The sequence below is a fragment of the Anopheles coustani genome, chromosome 2 (assembly GCF_943734705.1).
Source record: "Anopheles coustani chromosome 2, idAnoCousDA_361_x.2, whole genome shotgun sequence".
In the NCBI taxonomy this organism is placed as follows: domain Eukaryota; kingdom Metazoa; phylum Arthropoda; class Insecta; order Diptera; family Culicidae; genus Anopheles; species Anopheles coustani.
In genome coordinates this window covers 65,278,433-65,301,450 of record NC_071289.1, presented here as the reverse complement: position 1 = coordinate 65,301,450, position 23,018 = coordinate 65,278,433, and the positions used below count along the sequence as shown (strand labels likewise).

The window sequence follows — 23,018 nt, the reverse complement described above, 5'->3', positions numbered from 1 at the left end:
CGTCTACACGAAACATAAATAGTAAACAATCAATGGCAAAGTTCACCATCTATTTCCATTCCATTCAGATTCACACACGAATAATTTTGTGTTCCTTTTAAATGCGTAGAAGAATAAAGCATTGAATATGTTGAAAGACAAACCCGAAGACTGTTCCTAGATGTGAACATTTTCACAGACGCTTTCTGGGTCTATTTTCCTTCGACATTCGGATGGTGTAGAAGAAAAACAACGGCCACCGTAAGTCCATCATACCATCTACGGTAGAGTATATTTATCGTTCATCGTTCGTTCCCATCCATTTTCCCTTTCTCGGCTCTTAATTTTGCGTGCGGTTTTACCTTACCGTGCGTGTGTGCCAGTGAGCGCCGGCAGCCATGATGATACCTTGCAACGCAAATTACATATTTGTTACGATGTCCTGGTCCTGTCGGGCGGTAGCAGTTGTCCTGCGCCCAGTCTCGTTCCGTTCTCCCCAATCCCCACCGAAGTCTTCCTTCGGTTACGGGTAAGGCAAATACATACACACATACACTTATCCTAAAACGCATGAAATATTTATTCAGTTCAGGGTATGGTATTGAAACACACACACACACACATGAGCGGGGGCTGGGTGAATGCGGTATGCATGATTTTTCTAAGCGAACATGAAACGCTGGCTGAGCTCTCGTCTATTCAGCTGATAACAGGGCAAATGTGGATATATTAAAAAAAAAACTAAATGTGCAAAATGCTGAAATCGACGAAAGTCACTCCAAAGTCTATCTTCTCTCTCTCTCTCTCTCTATCTCTGCTTCTCTCACTATCGACCTCTTTTTCACCATCATCTCGTTCTCATACATTCATTCCTATAAAACTATATCCTAATAGGAGCATCCTGCAGCATCCGGTCTTCATGCAAGAAACGACACAGGACATCTTTGGTGCATGTCTGTTTTTCCTTCGTGTCCAGTCCTTGGATGGTTCTTTTGCAAAAAAAAGTGCTCGGGCCGTGGCAATTGGTTGTCTTCATGCAGCAGTGCATTCGCCGCCGGTGCAAGCCAAGTACAGATCGCACACAACGTCCGTGCGGTCCTTATTTACGCGTAGTAGTCAGCTAAAGCAGAGGAAAAAGAAGTAGCCAAAGGGATGCAAGGAAAGCGTATTAGAGTGGTTGGCGAAGAAACCAATGTGCACACAACGTGTAGCTAGGGGAGAGGAAGAAGTGTTTGCCTGAAAGGAGAAGGTTTACCTTGGGTGCAAACTAGCTCCGGGAGGATAAGAAATGCGACAAAGGGACTATGTTAATTATGCCAACCATGGAGCATCAGCTAAGGGATCTCTCGAGCGGTTGGTTGCTATATGGGTTTGTGTATTTGCGTTTGTGTGATTGTTAGACAAGAAAGTAATTTCCAAGGCACATCTGTGAAGCATCTTTGCGGCAGCAACTGGCGAAGGCACACAAACGATAGCGTATTTTGCAACAACTGCACCTACCTGTCATTACTTCCATGAACTCTGCCGGTGTGGAACGCGTCGGAAGTTCGTTGTTTGCCGTCACAAATTAGGTTGCACGTGCCACAGTGTTGTTTAGCGGAAAGGAGAAAGGAAGTAAACAAAAGATGGAGATCGGGTCAGTTGCGTAAAGATGGATGAACCCTCAAGGACCCACGATCCACGAAGATAAGCGTGGAAGGTTCGGAGTCCCTTTTTTGCTTGATTGTTGACCGATACAACGGTCCCAATGGTCCCATACCTTCAAAGTCCACTGTGCCGGAACCGTCGGCATCAATTTCGTCCACGATGTCGTCCAGCTCCTCCTCCGGCACGGCCCCATCCAGCTCGCGAAGGATCGCTTTGAACTCCTCAACGGGCAGGTAACCCTTGGCTGAAAATTAGTAGATTGAAGATAAATTGTTTCAGCTGGTACGAGGAGGAGTGATCAGATAATTTTTTAATCTCCACAGAATGTCTTAGATTCGTTTAAACAAAATGCCTTAGGATATTAGAAAGTTTTTCTTGTTCGTGTTTTTGGCAAACAAAAAGAAGCCTAATGTCAAAAAGCAGACAAATAAATAATAGCCGCAAAACTACTCAATCAAGCGTGTCTATGTGCCGATCTGGTATCTCCGTAAATCTTTTCCTAGACATCAAGGACACCTGTCTGTCAGGACTCGCGATCGAAATACGCTGTGACACTAAATTTAATTTATTTATCCACCCGATCCACTCCACCTGGCCCCGCAAGGTGGTGTGGCCAGATTTATGCTCGTTTTTCCTCTCTTCAAATATTTGACGCTTGCACGTTCGGCAGTTCGGCCATCTGGTCTCGGGTCGGCAGACATTTTCTACCACTCTTAGACACCTCACGTTTGTCTTTTTGCACACCTCATCCCCTTGCTTGCGTCCAACTTTGGACGCCGCTTGCCGAAGCCTAAGCCAAGTTTCGGGACCTCGTCGGAGCCAGTGTGCGCACGCCACTAGCGCTGGCTTTTGGTGGTGCTTATGCTAAAAATAAGCTGACATAGATTCATGACAAAACGGTCGTCTGCCGTGAACGGTTGCAGTTTGCGATGGGAAAGAACGAACGGAACAAAAACCACCAATAGGTCCGTCGCGGAGGAAAAAAAGGATGAAAAGCCAGCGCAACCCAACATGGGCGGGTGTTCTAAGGGTGGCTCCGAAATGTGAACCGACCGTGCCGACCGGAATGACACCATCGGTTCGGGCTCCCGGATGAAGTGTTTTGCATAAATTTACCGAAACAGATACATGCGAGCGGAAATGATATTTGCATATTTGCGCTCGGCTCCTTACCGGCCGTGGACACGTTCGTTCCCGTAGCCCTACTCCGCCATTCGGTGTGAAGAAAACGGACCAAAACAAAAAGGAAGGAAAACTCTTCAGGACAAATAGTGTCCTCGTGTGACTTACCATCCTTATCGTACATCATGAACACTTCGCGCAGTTCCTTCCGGAGCGCATCGTAGTCCTCCTCCGGCTCGACGTAGTTCGAGGCGAGCGCGACAAACTCGTCAAACTCCAGCTGGCCCGACTCGTCCTCGTCGTACTCCTCGATCACCTCGTCCAGCTCCTCCTCCGTTAGCTTGTGGCCGAGCAGCTCCAGGATCGTGCCGATCACGTCCGTGGAAATGCTGCCCGTTTTCTCCTTATCGAACGCATTGAAGGCATCACGCAGCACTGGGAAACAAGGGGGAAAGGTCTTAGTCGGTACTAGTTTTTCTCATATCTTGCCTGAATTTGTTTTTTTTTATTTCCCCCTTTTTTTCTGGGAATGGAAAAATCTAATTTTCTGCCCAATCACCTGCCGCCGGGCGGGCATTGTGTTCGATTGTGCAACAAACGTACTTTCCAATGGGAAACTTCCTTCCTCGATATTTTTTCGTTTTCGCCAAATTTCCATTGCAATTTTTTCACATTTTTTTCACCTTTTCTTTCTGGTTTGGTGGGTTTTTTGCAGCTCATTTTAGACACCTACCCACTCGTGCGTTCGTAAAAACTCACCTTTCAACTGATCTTTGCTCAATTCCTGCTGCCCATGGGCGGGTGAGAGTGTAGCGTTGCGAATTCAATTCAAATCCAGCACCAGAAAACCGAAGAGAAACGTGAAAAGAGGGAGTGAAAAACGGGAAAATCGTCAATCGGCAACTGTACCGTGCGTGTGCGAAATGAGGTGCGCCACCAACGATCACCATTAAGTAATTAGTCAAGAGAAGAAACAAACAACGGCACAACAACACAGCCCGCGCGGAAAAGTGCGAATCCAATAAACAATTCGAACGCCGCGGCCAGTGTCGAATTTTCCACAAGTCGGCCACGCCGTCTGGAGTCGTAAATTCGCGAACCGCTCGAAGAAAGCAACGCCACGATCACCGCCGTTTTTCCGTACCTTGCCTTGGGTACTTTCCCCGGCGTCCGACATGGTGTCTGACATTTTGGCTGGAGTTTTTGGTTTCTTTTGGAGATTTAAACGATGAACAACACACGGGGTTTGCGAAAGGCTTGATGCACTTGAGCTGACTGTTTCACGTCCGAACAAGGCTACGTTGGAACTGCGCTTCGATGTGTCTTCGCCGGCCTATCTTAAGCAACGACCTACGACAATGCGTGCGTATAGTGTTTGCGTCACTCATCGATTGCAAACGCACGCCGGCTGCGTGCCGGCGGAAAATTGTCTGCATCCCTGCCGTTTTCCGTTGCCGATTGCGTTCGAATGCAATCGACTAGAACTGGGAGAACGTCACCATTGTGATCGTACGGGAAAACCCCCCGGGGTGAAAGTGTGATCGTGATCGAAACCGCGTGCGACAAAATTAAATACACTATCACCGATCACGCCGATTGATGGCCACCAAACCGCTCACGCACGCACGCACGCGAAAATCTTCTCACGTATCATGTGTTGAGTTACCTGCTGTTCCATCCGCACAATTTACGGTTCGATGAGTCAAACAGTGTGCCACAATTTCAAACCGGAAAATCCACTCTCGCCGTTCGGAAGGAACACAGTTGTTTCTCTTTTTTCTTCAAAGTCGACTGACGAACGACGAACGTGACTCCTTTGGGGTGTGCTGCTCCGGGTCGCGCAGCTGCTCCTGGCGCGGCTTAACCACTGCCTGTGGCCGCGAAGCGCTCGGCATCGAATCAACACCCCGGATCCGGATGACGGGACGCGTGCAGCTCGCGCACAGAACATACGCGACGATGGCGACGGCGTCCAATTTATCGATCGAGGAATTTTTGGGAACACATTCACGTTCGGTGCCCCTTCCACTCGGGCTCGGCTTTCTGGTTTGCGTTCGCGGTTTCGCACACACATCCGCGCACAGATGCTGGCCGTTTCGGGCCATCCTGATGGGCATCTGTAGCTGGTGGCCGCTCCGTCGGTCGGTCGGTCGGTCGGGTTGGCTTGTTTTCCCTTCTGCCGATGGGCAGTCGCGAGGCCGTGACGCATCGCTGCCAACTCCTGGGACCATGCGTTCCGGTTCACTGCCAATGTGGTCATACTTTACGCTGGGAGTAAAGCTGGGAATGTTGAACTATTAGATTTTAAAAATAAAAGAAGATTAATTGTTTTGTAGAATATGATAGTGGAACACTTATTTGCAAATAAATGCACGGTTTATTTAATTTTCATTTTGCCTTCCAACAGGTTGGTCATTCAATCTTTCCAAGGTGAAATGGTTTCAACTAGCTAAATTTCAGATTAAATATAACCTAAATTGCATTTTAATGATTAGCATTCGATTCTATTAAATTAATTCAACTAAACTAAATATTCTTCAGGATATCCAAATTATCAGGATTTTCTTAACAAGGTTTTTTTTTAAAGTGTTATTGGAAATAGAAAAGTTTAATTAATCTTATCTTTAATCTCTCTAATCTCTTTATCGATATAAATTCTTATAAATAAAAAAAAAACCATTGTATTCCTTCTTCTCCCTCCTTCTTTGGTCATGACTACCCTTGAGGCTTACTAAACTGTTACAATTTTTGTACGTAGATAGTCAGCCGCTCGTATAGGAAAGACCCGGTCTTGGTTGGGATTCGAGCCCACGTCTTCTAGGGCGCTCCCCTCGGTGCTCGTGGACAGATTTTCTTCCATTACCTTTACTATTTCCAATTGCTTTAAATGCACTTTTTTGCCATGATTATTTGTAATCAAACATCGATTTGGAGAATTTTTATGTATGCTATATCAAAAAATCAAAAGATAAAATTCAATTTAAGTAGAAAGTTTATTATTTTGAAATTCTTTTAATTTAAAGTAAATACTGTTATTCGTTTTGAAAGTTCTCGATAAATTACATGATCGTTAATCGATATGAAACCCAAGACTGATATGATCGGTTAAAGACCAACTATACAAAAAGTTAGGTATATTTTCCATTTTTATTTTTTGTTTTACTCATTAGACCGCACCCGGCACAAATTGTGTGTTATATGGTACCAATGATTCCTGAATATAAAGTTTCATGCTCGTATAATTAATTTATAAAGTATAAAGTGTATAAAAACTTCCTTTTATTATTAAATTACAAGAATCATACTTACTTCCTGAGGATGTATACTTCGAAAAAACTTTGTATGAAACATGATTTTTCAGATTTTTTTGTTCTATTTTATTGAATTAGTAGAATTTCCATATTTTGGCCACTTGAGACCCGACACCAATGGTTCGACAGTATACCGCACGATTGCAGCAACCGATCCTCTCGGGATGACAAGCATTCATGGTGCAAAAGGGAAAAGTTATTAGAAAAAAAGTAAAAACACTCGTGCATCCATCTCGGCATTAATCATCAGAAATTAAATATAATAAATAGAATCACGCATTCCTTTCTCGGTCACCGGGCATCGGAGCTGCCAGCGCGCACGGCCTGTCACTGGCCGTTTTTTGAACCAGTAAGCAAACGGGTACGAATGGCATCTTTTTGGCCCTCGTGACCGTAACGTCCGTAAAGCCGTCTATCTAATTTGCTTCATCTTGGCCAGCTGACCCTGCCGATAGCGCACGGCTGCACAATCTGTAAACATAAAAGTGCTCCCGCATGAAAAACGGTACCACAGGTGGGTTTTTTTACGGAAAAAGGAGAAAGAGGATGGGTCAATTTGATTCGCAAATTCCTTTGCGTTTCGGAAGTTCGTCAGATTACTCCGTTCGGATAATATTGACAGGCATAAAATGGATTTTGATTTTTTATTTTTATAAGCTCTGTAGTAAAAAACATGCTTAGTGCAATGTTAAAAACATAACCGATGTGAAAGGAATTATAACATTGTTTTCCCACAAAGGAACCCATATTTTATCAACAAAAAAATATTCTCCACGTTAATCCTCCAGAGAGAAACCCTTACAGAGTATCATAACCATCTAATCACCCATTTTATCGCACAGTAATTCCACTTAGTCGAGGGTACAAAAGCAGAAAATCGAACGATTCAAACGGTACGGTACGGTCCCGCTAAGCCGGTGTTTTTCCTTTTTCCACGAAAAATACACCTCCCGAGAAATCCTATAAAAACGGATCGATTTCTCAACACCGCCAACAGCCCGCTGGATCCTTCTTCATCCGTAGCTCACTAAGGTTCGACTTCCCGGCTGGCCACAAGCCCTCGCCCGGTGCCGTACTCGTTCGTACCATAAATCAGTTCGATCTGGAAAGTTTCACTGCTGCCCGGCACCAGATGTGGTGAGGCTCTTGGGTTCATTAATGTTTTATAGGACAGTTACCGCGGGCGCTTCGAGGGTCGCGCTGAGCGAGCATAGTTGCTGAACTTGATAAAAGTTATTATTATCAAGAGATTCGTTAATGAAAAGATTACGGCTGCCGACGTCGGAACGAATCGCGGGTAGGATAATGTTATACGTCCCAAATGGGTTTCCTTTAAATCCGATATATTTTACGAGTGGCTAACAGATGCTTTTGATATTAATACGGTTCTGCACGATTAAACTAAACATTTACTTTCCCTCTTTAAAAAAAAATAAATTCACACATGTATTTTTGGTTTGACACCAGCCGCCTGGTCCCTTTTTTATCTGTTTGTAGTTCGTTCTTACTACCTTTAGTACACTCTCACTGATAACTCACATCAGTAAATCCAATACCTTTCCTCTGCGGAATGTCCTGTCCTTTTCCAGATCGCCTGAAATGCTTTCATCTTTGCAGCACGTTTTAAATCCACCTACAAAGCTTTGATTTTCTGTGAAAACTCCATTTCAATGGTGTTCAACAGAATAAGTATTACGGAAGAAGGCGTGGTGTCATTTTGCAAAGCCTTATCAACACCTTCGCCGGAATTTTGAGTGCAATGGGAGCAACGTCAGGAAATTCTGTTTTCACACATGTAGAAAGAACGGATGACACAAGAAAAGTTTTTCTCTTGATAAAAGTGACTGTAGTATGAGTTTAAATTTCATTGGAAAATGGATTTAAGGTAAAAAGGTGAATAAAATGAAACTTATCCGGTCTGATGCGAACGACACTCGCCTGCATGCATTTTCGAGGGCAACCAACTATAACATTCTCTCTGTTGCGAGTAACTTAAACATGTTAAGACAATTGTCGATGGGTTCCCAGTGCTCCATGGCAACATCCGTTCCGGTGTGCCCGGATGACTCCGCTACTTTGTAAGTTATTTCTGCTCCCGGGGCCACGTCTTTTGCACGACACGCGAGCATTTTCCGTGAACTTACCCGGCATCTCGTTTCCGTACCGACAGCGAAAAACAAACTCCTGTTTGCACGCCAACGCACACAAAACGATGCAACTAGTGAGCGTAAATGCACGATGCACTTATACTTGCTACCTTCACGACGCTGCGCATCCTTACGCCCTTTGGAACGCCAACAGGTCGGGATAAAATATAAGCTGTTTCATTGGCCGGTTTCGAAGCGCTTCATGCGCAACATTAAAACAAGAAACTTTTTCTTTGCACCCAACGTTGTGCAAAATTTTCTCACTCCAAAAGGCACTTCAGACCCATTGTCCTGGGTCCGTCGTTCCGGTGGTTCATTCGCAGGACGATGTGCATGGCTAATACGATCAGCATGTTTACGGTACGGTGAGCGGTAACAATATTTTGCTAATGTTTCTGTCAAGCGTCCCTGCGCCATACTCAATAGGTTTTGTGAATTTTCAGTTCATCGTGCTGCTTGTGATTTTCCGTTGGAATAAATTTCGAAACAAAATTCTGAAAACCAGCAGGTGTTCCACCTGCATAGCTTCATGATTTAAAAAAAAATATTAAAAAAAACATAGCAAACCTTGTTTTGCTATTTTAAACCCCGGCACAAAGACGTCACGAAAAGGTACGATAAAGTTGCAAGTAAATATTCATGTTTCCAAGAACGAATACAAAGAACGCAATGAAAAAAGTCCGAGACACGAATTGTCGTTTTGATCCTTCCGGCGAGTTTGCGCTTGGCTCTCATTGTGCCTGCGGCACAGAAACAACATAAGAATACTACTTATGCGCTCCACTCGCTTCTTTCTTTTGCTTATCGTTTTGTCAAAGTGCCGTATTTTCGCATTTCCGTTCCACTCAAACCTTGTGACCCCCGCCATTTAAAGTATCAACCCATCGCCCCGGTTGGAGGCGTGTTCGCATGTTTTAGTGTGCTTTAAAAACTCAACAACGCGTACACAAACCGAGCACGGCCCCAAGACAAAGTTCCTCGTGTCGCTCGAGTCGGGTCGAGCAGCGGTGTCTCATTGACCCATATTTACGGGTAGGTCACATCCGGAGGCAAAAACTTCTTCCATCGCTTCCGGTTCGGCCCGCAGCGACCGCGGCAATAGAAAACTTCTGCTGTGCAAAGTGCGTCCGAACAGGGCCGTGTTTCGTCGGTCGCCAACCGTGTCCCTATGGGTTGCAATTCAAGCCCGCCCGGCCTTAGCACGCTGGGAAAATGGCTTCTTTTTGGTTGCAGTTTTTCTTTCGCTTGCACCGGGTTTTGCAACGGGGACACACCTTTAATCAAGCAAGGACGGAGCGGAATTCTAGCAGCATGTTTTTGGCTACGTTCCGCTAAACCCTGACTAATGTGTTGAATAAATCGAAAGGTCATCCGAATGGGAGGAACACGAAATGGCACAATCTATTTTGTAGCTGCGCCGCGATCCGTCGTTGAAAAATGTAAGTTGGCTGCTTGCGCTTGCCAGTGGAGGAATGGTGCAGTGCACGGCGAGAAGCATAAATTATGATGTTTGACTTATTTTTAAACGCTGTCATAATAACATTTTTCACGACTCGTGTGATAAAACGCTGCATCCAGTGGTTATGACTTTGTTGTTGAGTATAAGCTGAAAGAAAAAGAAGAAACTCTTCTGACTTAATTTTATTTTAGAAGGACCAATAACGAAACTAACCAAATGGCAAGGGTGTGTAAAGTAGTAAACCATAATTAATCAAATTTCAAAGATATATTCATCGGTATATAATATTATACGATAATTAAGACGTATCGCAGAAGAAAAATGTTATTATGAAAGTGTTTCCGAACTGAATATAGTGGTTTTGACAGAATGTCATTTCAAATGTAACAACTTTCCATAATGCCAAAGTGCCATTTAGTTTGTATAATTTGAAAGCTATTTTTTATTTATATCATTCTGATTGTAGGATATGGTGTCATGTATCATCAGGCGTATATAGAATGAATACCGAGTCATGAAACAATTTAAAATAGCATTTTTCTAAACGAAAGGATCATGCAGAATGTAGTCTTGTTGCATATTTTTAAAGTTTAGTTCAATAGTTTCGTTTACGTAAATCTTGCACAATCAACTTTTTGGAAAATCTTTATTTGTGTGGTAATTGCTTTGCTTATATTCAAATAGGGTAAGTGCTCCAATAGTGGTGCTAGTACCAATAGTGGTTGTAGTGGAACAAAATTCTAGCTCTAAGACGAAATACAATGGAGATATTTGTTCTTCTATGAAATGTTCTTTGATCTTCTGCGAAGTGTTTAAACGATAAACCTTATGATTCCGTAATAAATTAAGGCTCCAAAATGAATATTTTCCGAACAGGTTGTACTAATATGCTGGATTTCTGAAGAATTTATCAGGTATGCCATGATTTCCTCTATGAGGCCAATGCATTGGTCTATAAATATTTTGGCTGTTCTGTTTTGGATATGCTTCAAAAATAAGTCACAGTCAAAATATATTCAATCATTTCCAAGTACTACCATCACTATAGAAATACGATACCAACTATAGGAACCATACCACCATTATAGGAGCAACCAACTCGCAAGAAATATACGCTTTTTTCGTGTATTTTTTATGTTTTATGGTGAAAATAGATGTTCTCCAGAAGAAAAGTCGTGTTTCGATCATAATTGGTACAAATATGTAAAATATTGTGTTCTTAACACTTATAAATTACATCATATTGTTAGTTACATTACTTAGTGCACCACTATTGGTACCGTTATCCTACAACTAGATTTTTCAAAGGTCGATAAAAAGTTAAAGGATCATTATAAAAGTTATGTGCGCTTTGGTGTTTAACAACTGGATCGGATTAAGCTCGACATAAGAAGGTTGACTGTTTTTATTTTCCAGAATCAGCTGTAGCATTTTTAGCTACTTACTCTTTTTAGCAGCAAAAAAGCTTTCAAACGTAGGGTCTTCTGACTTTCTAGGAATGATGGGATATCTTCTAGACTTCTAGGAATGATTTGAAATATACAACCAGAACCGTATTGTTAAGTATCGTTGAATATACTCGATAGAATCGACTTTAGCGATGATTTCGGAACAATCAAAACACACTCCACTTGATGGTAGCCCTCCGAGGTTTCCCAGCGCGAGATACCGCAGAAGTTGTTTATTTGCAATGCACTGCTCGCTTAAACTATAAGATCAACATCAACATCTCTCATCATCCTACAGCATTTTCCCCCTTCCCGATGGAAACCCCCCGCTTCCCTTCCTTTCGCCCCATACTCTCCATACGAACCCCAAGTGGGGAAGGAAAAACACGCAAAACAACCGCACAGCCGTCCAAATCAGCGCTGGATGCAATCCACGAACGGAACGGATAGAATGTAATCACTTTGAACAACCTTTGGCAACAAACAAGGGTGAAAACTTCGAATGGAAGGCCTCCGTTGGCTGGATGGTAACGGGTTTCCGCGCGCTCAGCTTTCCTCACGGGTGTCGAATGATTTTGGACGGACGCTTTTAGAGTTGGAAGCGAATAGAAAGGACTGTGGTTGGTTCCGGGGAGAAAAATATACGGCACAACTTCCTCCTTGGTGCCGGTGCCCGATGTTTGCTGCATACGGACGAAGCAGAAGAACCGGAAAAAATATTCTTTGGGTGGGATCTGTTTTTTTGGTTGCATTTTTCTGTCTCTTTAGATCGATTGCTCGACGAAATGATTGCTGGTTTTGCGAAAGGAACATAAAAGTCATTGCTAGGCGATGCCGGCGCCGGGATGCTTAGTCATCACCACCGGTCATGACTTCCATGAATTCTGCAAGGGAAAAGAAATGGAGAAATGTTTAGCAGAGCTTGTGACATAAATCTACCAGCCTGTGGAACTGAAAACCCACCATCGAAGTCCACGGTTCCGGAGCCGTCGGAATCGATTTCCTCGATCATCATGTCCAGATCCTCGTTGGTCAGGTTGTCGTCCAGCTCCTTGAGGATTTCGCGCAGCACCTGGGTGGTGATGTAGCCGTTACCCTCCTTGTCGTACAGACGGAAGGCCTCCTTCAGCTCCTGCTGCATCGCCTCGGCATCCTCCTCAACCATGAAGCGGGCCGCGAGCGTGACGAACTCCTCGAACTCCAGCTCACCGGAACCGTCGGCATCGACTTCATCGATGATCTCCTTCAGCATCTTGTCGTCGAGCTGGTGGCCCAACATGCTGAGGATCGTACCGACCATCTGCGTGCCGATGCATCCCTTCTTCTCCTGATCGAACGCGTTGAACGCATTGCGGAGCACTGCAAAACGGAGAACGAAGAACGTAAGCAATTAGCACATGGCGCGAACCATAAGCGAATTATTCAAATTAAAAACTCGTTACGTGGAAAACGCTCGTCTGTTAAATCCCACGTCTGGGCACCCTTCTATTTCCCTCCCACCCTCAAAGAGGAATTTTCCGGGTCATCCACTACCTTTCGCAGCTTTCGCACTGCTTCCCAAGATCGTTTCGTGTTTGGTAAATTTCATCTCGACACTCCCCGAAATGGGATGCGCCCGTGTTTCGTATTTTTAGCGTCAGTGTAGGTAATTTGATGCAGTGTAGCTGTTTCCCATATGGAGCAACCACATCACACACTCCGTTGCATCGTTGCTCGCAATTGGCGCTGTGCTTGTTTCCCCATCCCACTGCATCGTTTCGTTTGCTCGTCTTTTCGAATTGTCTCTTGGATGGGGAGTTTTCTTTGGCACGTGTTTCCACGTCCCCGCGCACGATCTCCCACCCCCGTTGGCAGATTGGCTCATCTTTTGCTCGCTGTTACTGCTCCCTTCGTTCGCTGCTACGATGTGTTTATTAATGAATGAACATCGGCTACAACCGGCGACCGTGGCCCGCATCGTAAAAAACTATAGTTCGTGCTTCTGGCGTTTCGCAGAGTGGTTTCCTTTAAGCCACCCTTTCGAGTACCAGGCCGGGCGATGTTTGTTTGTCTTCGCTACTGCATTTTCAACGTTCGGGGAAGCCGTGCGAAATTTATTTTCGCATCATCCCAACGAAATCCGGTTGCTTCTGCTACTATGCGGCTGGGGGGAGCTGCTTAACATATTACTCTCCCCTTTTTTTGTTTACTGCCATGACGTCGCGGGTTGACATAAAACAGAAACGAACGAACTTGCACATGGCACCCGGCAGTGTACAGTTTCCGACGGAAGCATCAAACGGAAACCAAATTGTCGCATACAAAATGGGAAAACCAAGGGTGTGTGTGTGTGACACACGTGAATTAAAATGAAATTTTCTATTACGTGCTTCTGAGCGCATCCCGCTGTTTTGGTTCGTTTTATTGCACAGAAACGAACTTTATGTGCCTCCCAGGGGGTACATTTTCTGTTTGGAGGTTTAAATACGTTCAAGGATAAAATTCTCCCATTAAAATGTTTATGCATTGGTATGAGGTTAATCGTCGATTATTTTGAGATACCAAAATTTGCAACGTTGTAAAAACCGTTATTGGTATGAAAACGATATTTGAATTAGATGTAGTTACGCTCTGCTTGCACATCCTTTTTTAATTATTTTTTATTTATTTTATAAGTTAAGCTATGTATGATCAATCAAAACGACAGGAAATTTGAGGACCACTTCAAAAGCGCTTTGCATTTTGGTCATGCGTTTTTCCTGCAACTATTACACTCATAGACAATCTTCATGCTCGTGCCTCACACAACAAAAATAGCCCGTTTCTTCCATTGTCATGCAGCATATTGCATCGACCGATTATCGAGAGCCACCACACAACAGGTGCATAAGGTGCATGTTCATCGTCGTAAAAAAAGCGTTTCGTATATGGGGTCTCTCGTGCGTTGTTCGAATATTAAATCAAGAGTTCACCATGGAACCCGCTTGGTTTCGATCACGTCGCGTTAAAATCGTTGTGTGAACGGTAACATTTTGCACCACCTCGCGCTGTCGATACCATTTTTCATGCTTTCCTCTTTTCAACAATATGATTTTTCTGCCCCAAAACAAAAATCCTTTCCCCGAGGGTTAAGTGTTTAAAATTGGCCTGTTTGCTTTTTGGAGGGCACCATAATTCAAGTTCATGGCTACCGTGGGCTTTACCCGGTGAGCCGGGGTTGTCACGTTGATAATAAATTTACAAGTGACTGTAAATCGCTATTTTCGCTTGCCAAAGGTAGGGAAAGGCGAACCGAATGAGGAAAGTGTTGGAAAGATATACTGTATTGCGATCGGTGTGGGATTGTGTAAATAAATCAATTTTATTCCAAACGGACCTTTTTTGCGGACGTCTTTTCTTATTCTGTATTGCACTTTTTGCTCGCCCGATTCATGTGTTGGTAACGGTTCGATTGATTTTTTTATTGAGCCGGTTTTTGATGACACATTCAATAAAAATTATAAAAGAACGGTGTTGCAAGAAGGCAAACATATATCCTGCCGATTCCAAAAGTTCTGCTTAGGAAAACATTCTCCATACAAAAGTCAACTTCTCAATTTCTGGTGATAATTATTTTTACATCAGTTAACATACACACCAAGCCCGCCACGTTAACCCTGTTCCGGTAGAGGAAGTTTGGAACCGTTTAAAAAATAAACACCCCGAGCGCGAATAGCTAATTGATTGGCAACGAGGTTTAAATTGTTCGTCAACATCTACAAACCTCACCCCGACCATCTTCGCCATTGCGACGTCTCAATCATCCGCTTCGCCTTCGGGTGGACCATCATTTAGGATCCTCCTGGGCCGATCTTTTAACGGTTTTATTTTTGACCTGCCACGAACGCGAGCGTAATTTATTTTGTCTCGCTCAAAACGGTGGCGAACTATTTTTAGTTTAGACAGATTCACCAAACCGACGGATCACTCAAGGATTGGGGCTGGGGATCACTTTTCTGAAAAAAAAAATTTCCCACTAGCTCGCGCCAGTCACATATGTTCCGATTCCGTTTTTTCACCATTTTCCTCGGCGACCCATTAAATCGATGCAGCGATGGAAATTAGTCTAATTAACGCCGTTCGCTTCGGCTATAAATACAACGATCGCTCGGTCGCTTCAATTCGACCAAGATCGACCGGTCGATGATCTTGGTGCCAAAGCAGGGGAACCGAGTGTTTGGTGCAAAAACCTGTCGAACCTGTGCCGTGCTCCAGTTTGCGATCGGGGGCTTAAGATGGAGAAAACACGCTTAAACTGCATCAACGTACAAAAAAGTGCGCAAACTAGATCATAATCTATCGGAGCGACGATCATCGAGCTTCGCTCGACGATTTGCAACGAATGCAAACAAAAATCAGAGCAAACACTCAAATCGAAGGTGACGATCTCGAACTTTAAATGTTCGCCAACGGCGTCCGGTTCGGTTTCATGGCGGTGGACGTTTATTATGGCTTCACATTGCTGGCGATATTTTAATGCGCATGAAAATCACTTCCAAACTGCACTAATCTACGAAGCGAATGGTTCGGTGTTTGGCGCTCTCGATTGAATGTTTGAAGTCGATCAAACACTGCAGTAATTTCTTCGATTTAGAGTCGGTTCAATGCAAACCGGCTCTAAAATAGATTAGGTTTTGGATCAGGGCAAAATAAGATCTTTTTATTTTCCACTTTTCTCTGTCACCTTCCTTCATCAAAAGAATCACAAAAAGAGGAAAACATAATTTCCCCACCCGTACTCCTGTGGCAGAAAAGTTTGTTACTCGGCCAAAGGTGGACGGGAATTGAAAAAGGAGCGTGCAAAATCATTCGACAACGAACTTCTCCTTTGGCATTGATGGTTTAGTTTGAAATTTAATTCAGCCGCACAAGAAAAGAATATATTTTCTTGACCCACACATTGGGATCTTTTTGCCATTTCCTTGAGTTGTGCAACATTTTGCTACCGTTTTTTCCCCGCTCCAACTTGGCCACCATGGACTGTTAGAAGGAGAACGATAATCACCTGACCCGCCACTGGAATGTGTGCTCGTGGGAATCGTTTGATCTCGACCCGTTCTCGAAGCGGCGGGAGACTATAAACGTGAATCGTAAAACTTGGAATAACTAAATCGATTCGGCTGATCGGCGAAACGGTGGTTGCGGTCGGGTGGTGTCGCATAAACTGGACTAACCTCGAAAAAGCTTATGCCAAACATTACACATGGCTTGCAGCGGAATTGGTTGCCCGTGCAACGTGTTACAAGAATGTAATAAACGGTTGTGAACACAAACCTACCGGGGCGTTTAGAAAAATGGTTATGATTTCCATAAATAATTTACATAGATATCCCTCCGGCAAATAGCCGTCATTTACAGCCGTTTAAAAGATACGGCAGCTTATCAGGCCCATGGTCAGCGGGAAAGATAAATGGGAGGGCTTTTAACACCTTGCCGATGCTTCTTCTGCCTGCAACCACATTAGAGGAAACGTTCTTACCTCTAAGGAGGTTGTCAGTTTGGGAGGACCACGCAATTAAATACACATCTGTCAACGTCTCGTTGTGAGCGCGAGACGAAATGATACTCCTCGTAAATTCCTAATGAAGAAATGAAGTTTACCTTCAACATCCTTAGGCGGCTCGTTTCGTTGAGTTCTGCGCTACCTCAGTGAGCTCATTTCTGGCCGCTTGCAGTTGTCGTGTGTCATAACGCGTTGCTATCATCGCCCGTAACCACTGACGTCATCCGTGGCCCGAATCGATCAATCATCGCTAACAATCGCTCCCGTGAAAGTGAAAGCAATTGGCTACCGGTCCCGGGGATGGTGAAATTGGCATGGCACAAAGTATCCTATCATGCGAGCTACCTAGCTTCCGATTGACTCTGAGGACGCGTACCGTACAGCCAGACTGATCAGATCTCTACCATCTCTTACCCATTCGTGGTGCTTACTCAAGGACTTCTCCCGCGTCTAGCCGACCGGTTCTCGTACGAGCGTTTGAAGTTGAACCGATGGCGGGTCCTTGAAGCGCCGTCAAACTGCTACCGACCTGTAGCCGAAACCGCCACCGGGTGTTTTGCAAAGTGGAGCAGTTTTTCGGAAAAGATTACAACCACGAGGAGGCGCAAGGCGAGGTACTCGTTGAGTGGGCTTTCTAAGCAGCGTTTTGTTTTCTTCCGAGCCACCCCTAACCAAGCCCACCGGTGGCGTGGAGTCCTAGGTCATGTCGGTTGCCCCGAGGCACTCATGTTCGTGAAGAAAGGAAACAAGAAAACTAAATCGCTCCGTCGCCCAGGTGGCTCCATCCGATGGCAGCTCACTCTTGGCGGTGAAAGGATCTCTCCGGGCTGGTCGGAAGGCCACGATTGTTTTGTACACCTGTTCCGCACCCACCGATGGCTTATATAATAACGCACCGGCCATTAAAGTGACATGGACGCGAAACCGAGGAACAAACGGAACAATGCGGTCCACCTCCGGGGCTCAGGCTGCGCGCAAAAAGAAAGGAAACCGTCGATGATAGGATTACTTCGACGTGCGTTAATGTTCGCCGAAACAATTGAGAAGCTTGAACAAAACCGTAAAACTAAACGAATAAATAGAAACAAACAGTTTTTAGCGAACCATTTAGCCAATGTTCGCCAAAAACAGACGGATCCCACCGGCTACCGGCAATGATCGATACCATTTTCGTGAAAGTAAACCCGTACAGTTGCTCGATTCCGTGGCTCGATTTGTTGGAACAACTTTCGATCGCAAGGGCGTAATGGTAAATGGTTGAGCGAAATTGATTGGAACGAAAATTGCTACCTGTATGAAGCGAATAATCTCGCCGAATTCCCATTGGTTGCCTTGTGTAATTTATAATTCATCCGATAAATGAACTCCTTCCTGGCAAACGGGTCCTCGCGACTGGGTCAATATTTGATTTATTCTCTTTATCTCATTTAAAAGTATTGATTTCAAGAGATGATGGTGAATGGCAATTTTTCAGAGGAAATATGGTCCTCGAATTGCATCATTTCGGTTAATTTCTACGTTCAAATTAATTAATTTATTTTAAAATCCCATTCTTCAATCTCTAAAGTATGTTAACACAAGCTTTTAGAAATATTCTAAATGGAAACATATTGAAATTTATTCCATTTAGAATGACAATTTTCTTGAACTATTTTGTTATATGATATTTTCTTAATTCATTCAAACAAACAGATGAATTGTGCGTGATCGGTCGCTTTGGCCGATGGTTAAAACTCATAACCAATCAAGTTACAAATCAGGTTTAGCGGCGACAAAATACATTTCCACCAAAACTGTCGATCCAATCAGGTCTATAATTTGATTACGAAAACAATAACATTCCTACCGCAAACGAAACCATCATAATTAGGTTGCATCAGTTGCATGAAAACAGGTGTATTATTTTCCCCCGTACGATGTCCCACTCCCTTTCGTCAACGAAAGCGGTTTAAATGTTGCACGATATGCACGACGCCGGTGCCACTTCCCCATCACCGCCCATCAGTGCGCGGAAACTTGACCTCCACCAGCTTCAGTTCGCGGCGGTCGGAAACCGTGTACGATGCGTTTTCCACTTCGTAACGTTTTTCATCACTTCCTCGAGCGCGTCCCGAAAAGTATATACTTACGTTCCAACTGAGCTTTATCCAGATCATCCTATCGGAGCCGGGGATGGAAGAGAAAAGAAGAGCGTGCGGAAGGAAGAGAAAAGAAGAGCAAAAGAACACGTTAGTGAAGTTGATTGGATTTCTGGCATGCTTCCAGGCGATATTTTCGCGCATCGCAAATCGAACGCAATAAACCTGCCCTTAGCTTGGGACCTGCCTATGGAAGTCCCAATCTCATGGCAAGGAGCGAAGGGTTTTTGGGAGGGGAGTGAAGTGTAGGCTTACGCCCAAAATTCAACCATTGGAACTTTGGCGGTTCGACAAAGCCATGTCAGCTGTACGCGAGGATGGGCTAAGCCTCGTGGAATCCCTTTTCTTCTCCCGGGGAAAGTTCAACTTTTATCTCCACCGTGTGGGCCGCAAATCCCATTCTGCCGCCCGTGGTCTAGCACACAGCATCCCAGCACTAATCGGAAGGCGACTACTAACACCACTACTGTATGGGATTATAAATAGACGGACGTGCGTTCCCTGGGACGGACTCGACGGGCCTGCTAACGAATTCCCGGTTCGCACGGCGAGCTCATTTGTATTCTGGCGAGCAGTTGGCACTTTTCCCTACAATTCTATCCCTCACCCAACCCCCTCCCCATGGTGGTTCCGCAAATGCTGGGCATGGACCACCCCGGGGGTGATTGGTTTCGGTGCCATCGGAACAAATTTGACAGGTCACTCATAAACTCGCAATTGACGAGATCCACCCGACGGGGGTCCGTGAAGTACGTGCATGTGTATTGCCATAAAATCTATCGATTTGATGGGTTGCACCCTTGGGGGAGGTGGGGGGCCTATTCGCGACGTCGTTCCTGCTTACTTTTCAATTTTGCAACGATATAAACAACCGAACGGGGCGCATTTCTCCCGAGTCCATTAGGATGATTGAAAGCGTTCCCCGAAGCGCGTGCATTTCGGTGTTTATCGAAAAGAAAAAAGGGTGATTCCGAAGTACACTTATTAACACATATGTGGAATTTTTTTGCATTGCTTTGAGGCAAACAAACAACACGGTTCGATTCAACTCCTTGTGACGGTGACATTCTTGAGTGGCCGTTCACTTTTAACATCGGGTTTGGGTCCTTTCAAAACCTGTTTTGACTATCGAAAATTATTATAACGTCCACCTGTCGTCATAACATGAGAGAACAAAAAACTATTAGACATCAATTAAACGAGTGGATTGTTTTTTTAACGTTGCTCCATCAAGTGTAACAACAAAATATTCGTTCTTGGAACTTTTTTGCACAGACAAGAGGTTAAAAAATTATTTTGAAAACTGCACATCAAGCGCTTGAGGAACTGTCCACTTCTTGTCGTTACACCATCTTTCCCTAGATTTATAACCTCTACAGGTGTTTAGCAGCCACGCGTTCTCCGTTTTAACCGTGTTTTGCCTCTTATGACATTTTCACTTTCGAATTTCGCGTGTTTGGAGACGTGAGACCTTTCGAAAAATTCTAGTCTAGCTGACGCTGACGTTTGTTCAACGGAACAACCACACATCGGAACGCGTGTAGAATCGGGTGCTAGAACGAACCGCTGAACGGTGATAGGGCGCATGGGCTTCACTTCGCAGCGCCAACAGGGACACCACCACCACCAAGCCGACGACGGTGCGTAACACCACCAGGGAAAGCGATCCAGGGCCACCGGGCGAGCCCATTTTTCCTTCCTTCCCGAGCGCCGAAAGAAAACTCGCTCGAATCCCGAAACCGCCCTCCGAAACGGTCCACCACCGTGCACCGTGACCTCCCGGTGAACATTACGTGCGGCGCGAGCCGCCCGTCACCCGCACACGCCTGGCTGCACTTTGTATTCGCGAGTGCCCGAGTGCCGGGCATTGTGTCGGGTCGCCGCATCGTCAAGCCAAAGTGTGCGTCCTCCGTGTTGAATCTTGGGTTGTGGCGCAAAATCTTGGCAAAAGTGTGCCCGGCCCTCGTTTCGAAACTAACCATGATGGTGCACTACACTGGTCACGCTGGCAAATGCACTGAACTCGTGCGGGGTCTTGCGCCCTCGACGTTGGTGCTCGCGGCCACTAGAATGCAAACTGACGCGATGCAGTGCAGCGGATTTTGCGGCGGATTCGTTCGCTGCCGGAAAAATGACCGCCGGCTGGGCGCTGATCGTTTATTAAAAAGGTGCCCGCATCCTGCCCTGCCTTCCCCCCGGGCCAGTTCCTTTCGCCCGCAACTAGGATGCACCCTTCGACGGGCGACAATGAGCGCGAAATTCTTGGTGGTGCAACTTCGCTAAGGTACTATAATATTTCCGAACACTTTCCCCCCATTTCATCCCACCTCCCTCTGCAAGGGGATGTGCCGTTTTTTGGCAAGGCACGGGTGTATGTACATAGGGCCTGGGTAGGTCCTTTCCCCGCCCTGGATGTCTCTCTCCGCTTCCCTGACTTTGGTGCACGCGTTTAGGCGGACAATTCGTCCGATCGTATGTCAAAACTCCACCCTCAGGGGTGGGGGAAGGGGGAATGGAACACCGAACAACAGGTGGAACGCGTAGGACACCGGGAGCACTTGCACTTGCCGCATACACCGCTCGCGTCAGTGGACGTCAACTTTTCCCTGCAACTGCACTATATTTTATAGTTGCTTCCCGTGTCGCGGAATGTCTCGACGATGCGCGGGCCTCGGCCTACTCGTTCGTCTCGCGTGGTTTGAATTTTTTTGGAACCAACCCAAGTGTCCGACATGGACGACGTACAGGCTGACGTACGTCGTCAGGGAAACACCACACAAACAGCGGCCGCGGCCGGGGCGACCGCGAAACGCCAACGAATACTTACGACGACCGACATTGTGCTGGAGGTGATAGGTGCTCGTGGTTATCAGCGAAAAGCGTCTAGTGTGGCCGGAAAACGACGGCTATCCTGGTTCTGCGGATCTCGCTAGAATGAAACGTGACCTCACGGCGCTGCGACCAACTGCTACCGATGCGATGTCGATGTCTCGTATAGTTATATACGCCGATCAGGGCAGGCGGGAATTTTCCACAAAACGGGGGGCAGTGCGGAAAAGAAGAAAACCTCGCACGCGCACCCATCGTATAGTGATTTGTTTAATCTCGGTCTAGGGTCGGGGCGTTTATTTTTATTCTTCTCCCGATAATAATCATCCGACCCTGGGGGTGGTTTCTCGGCCTACTTTCTCTACGCAAAGGCCCCCTCCCTGGGGTGGGTGGCCCAGAAAGAGATGGAGCGAGCCGTTTCCATCTTCGCCCCGGGACGACAATAAGTGCGGTAGCGTGTGCTGCACACACTCACGCACGCTCGCTCGCTCACTTGGATGCTGCGATACAGACGTTACTCCCTCGCAACCAATTAGTAAACGGCTGTGGTTCCTGCGATTTTGTGATCTACTATACATTCCATTCCCGGTTGCCGGGAAAACCCGTTTTTGGTTGCCGACACCTTTTCCCTGGCAACCGCAGGAAAACGGTTGCGTTCAGGTGGAACCTGAATGTGCAACAATGTGTACAATGTATCACACAATACTAATTACAAACATTAAAAACGTAATTGACTTCTTCGTGTTGGTTTTCCCGGAGATCAAGGTTGAATTCAAATTCAAAATTTTTTTTTGATAATAAAAGTATTTCTAAGGTTTAGCATAAATTTGGGTAGAATTTAAGTGTTTCATTTTAAATGTCTATTGAATAATGGAATTTTATAAATTACAATCTTAAGGATGATCGTTATCTGGTTCCCCTCCTTCTGAATAAAGATTCTTCCCTTTGGGGGTTTTCGGTTCGTCAATTTGTTGCCTCGAAGGTGGGGGAGTAGAAAACCGCATCCGCATCCGCGACCGTGGCGTTTCCACGGAGTCTGAGGGGTTTTCCTCCCGGGAGGGCAACTCGTGCTTGTGCTACGGGCATATAAAACCAAACGTTACCGCTGCTTCGGAAGCCGTCCTACGCGTGTGTGTTGGTGCACGTGGTTACATTCACGGTCCTTCTACCTCCCTTGAGCACGACCACCATCTTAGGCTGAGATCGAGTCATTCTGAAAATTTTCCTACCGCTTGCCGTTTATAATCCGTAATGCTTCTCACTCGAATTATAGTAACAACCGCTCGGCGTAACGCGCACGTAAGCGGTAGTATCGCATTTTGCTGCCCTTTCGCACCGCCGCGTAATGGAAGAGTAGGCCTTCCCGCTCACACGAATAGACTATTTTCTTCTCGGTGTACAAAGTGTTATACTACCC

The 23,018-nt window shown here is 45.4% G+C and overlaps 2 protein-coding genes across 4 annotated transcripts; both read right to left on the bottom strand.

Annotated features, from left to right (window-relative positions):
* Window positions 1-263: 263 nt before the first annotated feature.
* Window positions 264-4,490, bottom strand: LOC131263882 (troponin C, isoallergen Bla g 6.0101-like). Its single transcript, XM_058266160.1, has 6 exons — window positions 4,415-4,490; window positions 3,508-3,532; window positions 2,917-3,183; window positions 1,739-1,870; window positions 1,480-1,500; window positions 264-540 (listed from the first exon to the last, which is right to left on the bottom strand). Exons 1-6 carry the CDS (start codon window positions 4,424-4,426, stop codon window positions 536-538), a joined length of 462 nt encoding a protein of 153 aa, XP_058122143.1. The 5' UTR covers window positions 4,427-4,490; the 3' UTR covers window positions 264-535.
* Window positions 4,491-11,302: 6,812 nt separating this feature from the next.
* Window positions 11,303-21,719, bottom strand: LOC131263879 (troponin C, isoallergen Bla g 6.0101-like). Of its 3 annotated transcripts, none has more exons than XM_058266155.1 (4): window positions 21,600-21,719; window positions 18,764-18,791; window positions 12,077-12,472; window positions 11,303-11,997 (listed from the first exon to the last, which is right to left on the bottom strand). In XM_058266155.1, the coding sequence occupies exons 1-4, from the start codon at window positions 21,609-21,611 to the stop codon at window positions 11,963-11,965; spliced, it is 471 nt and encodes a 156-aa protein (XP_058122138.1). In that variant the 5' UTR covers window positions 21,612-21,719; the 3' UTR covers window positions 11,303-11,962. The 3 variants fall into 3 exon arrangements, with proteins under 3 accessions (XP_058122138.1, XP_058122140.1, XP_058122139.1); XM_058266157.1 differs by having other exon boundaries at window positions 21,603-21,611; XM_058266156.1 differs by lacking the exon at window positions 21,600-21,719 and adding an exon at window positions 20,752-20,889.
* Window positions 21,720-23,018: the final 1,299 nt, after the last annotated feature.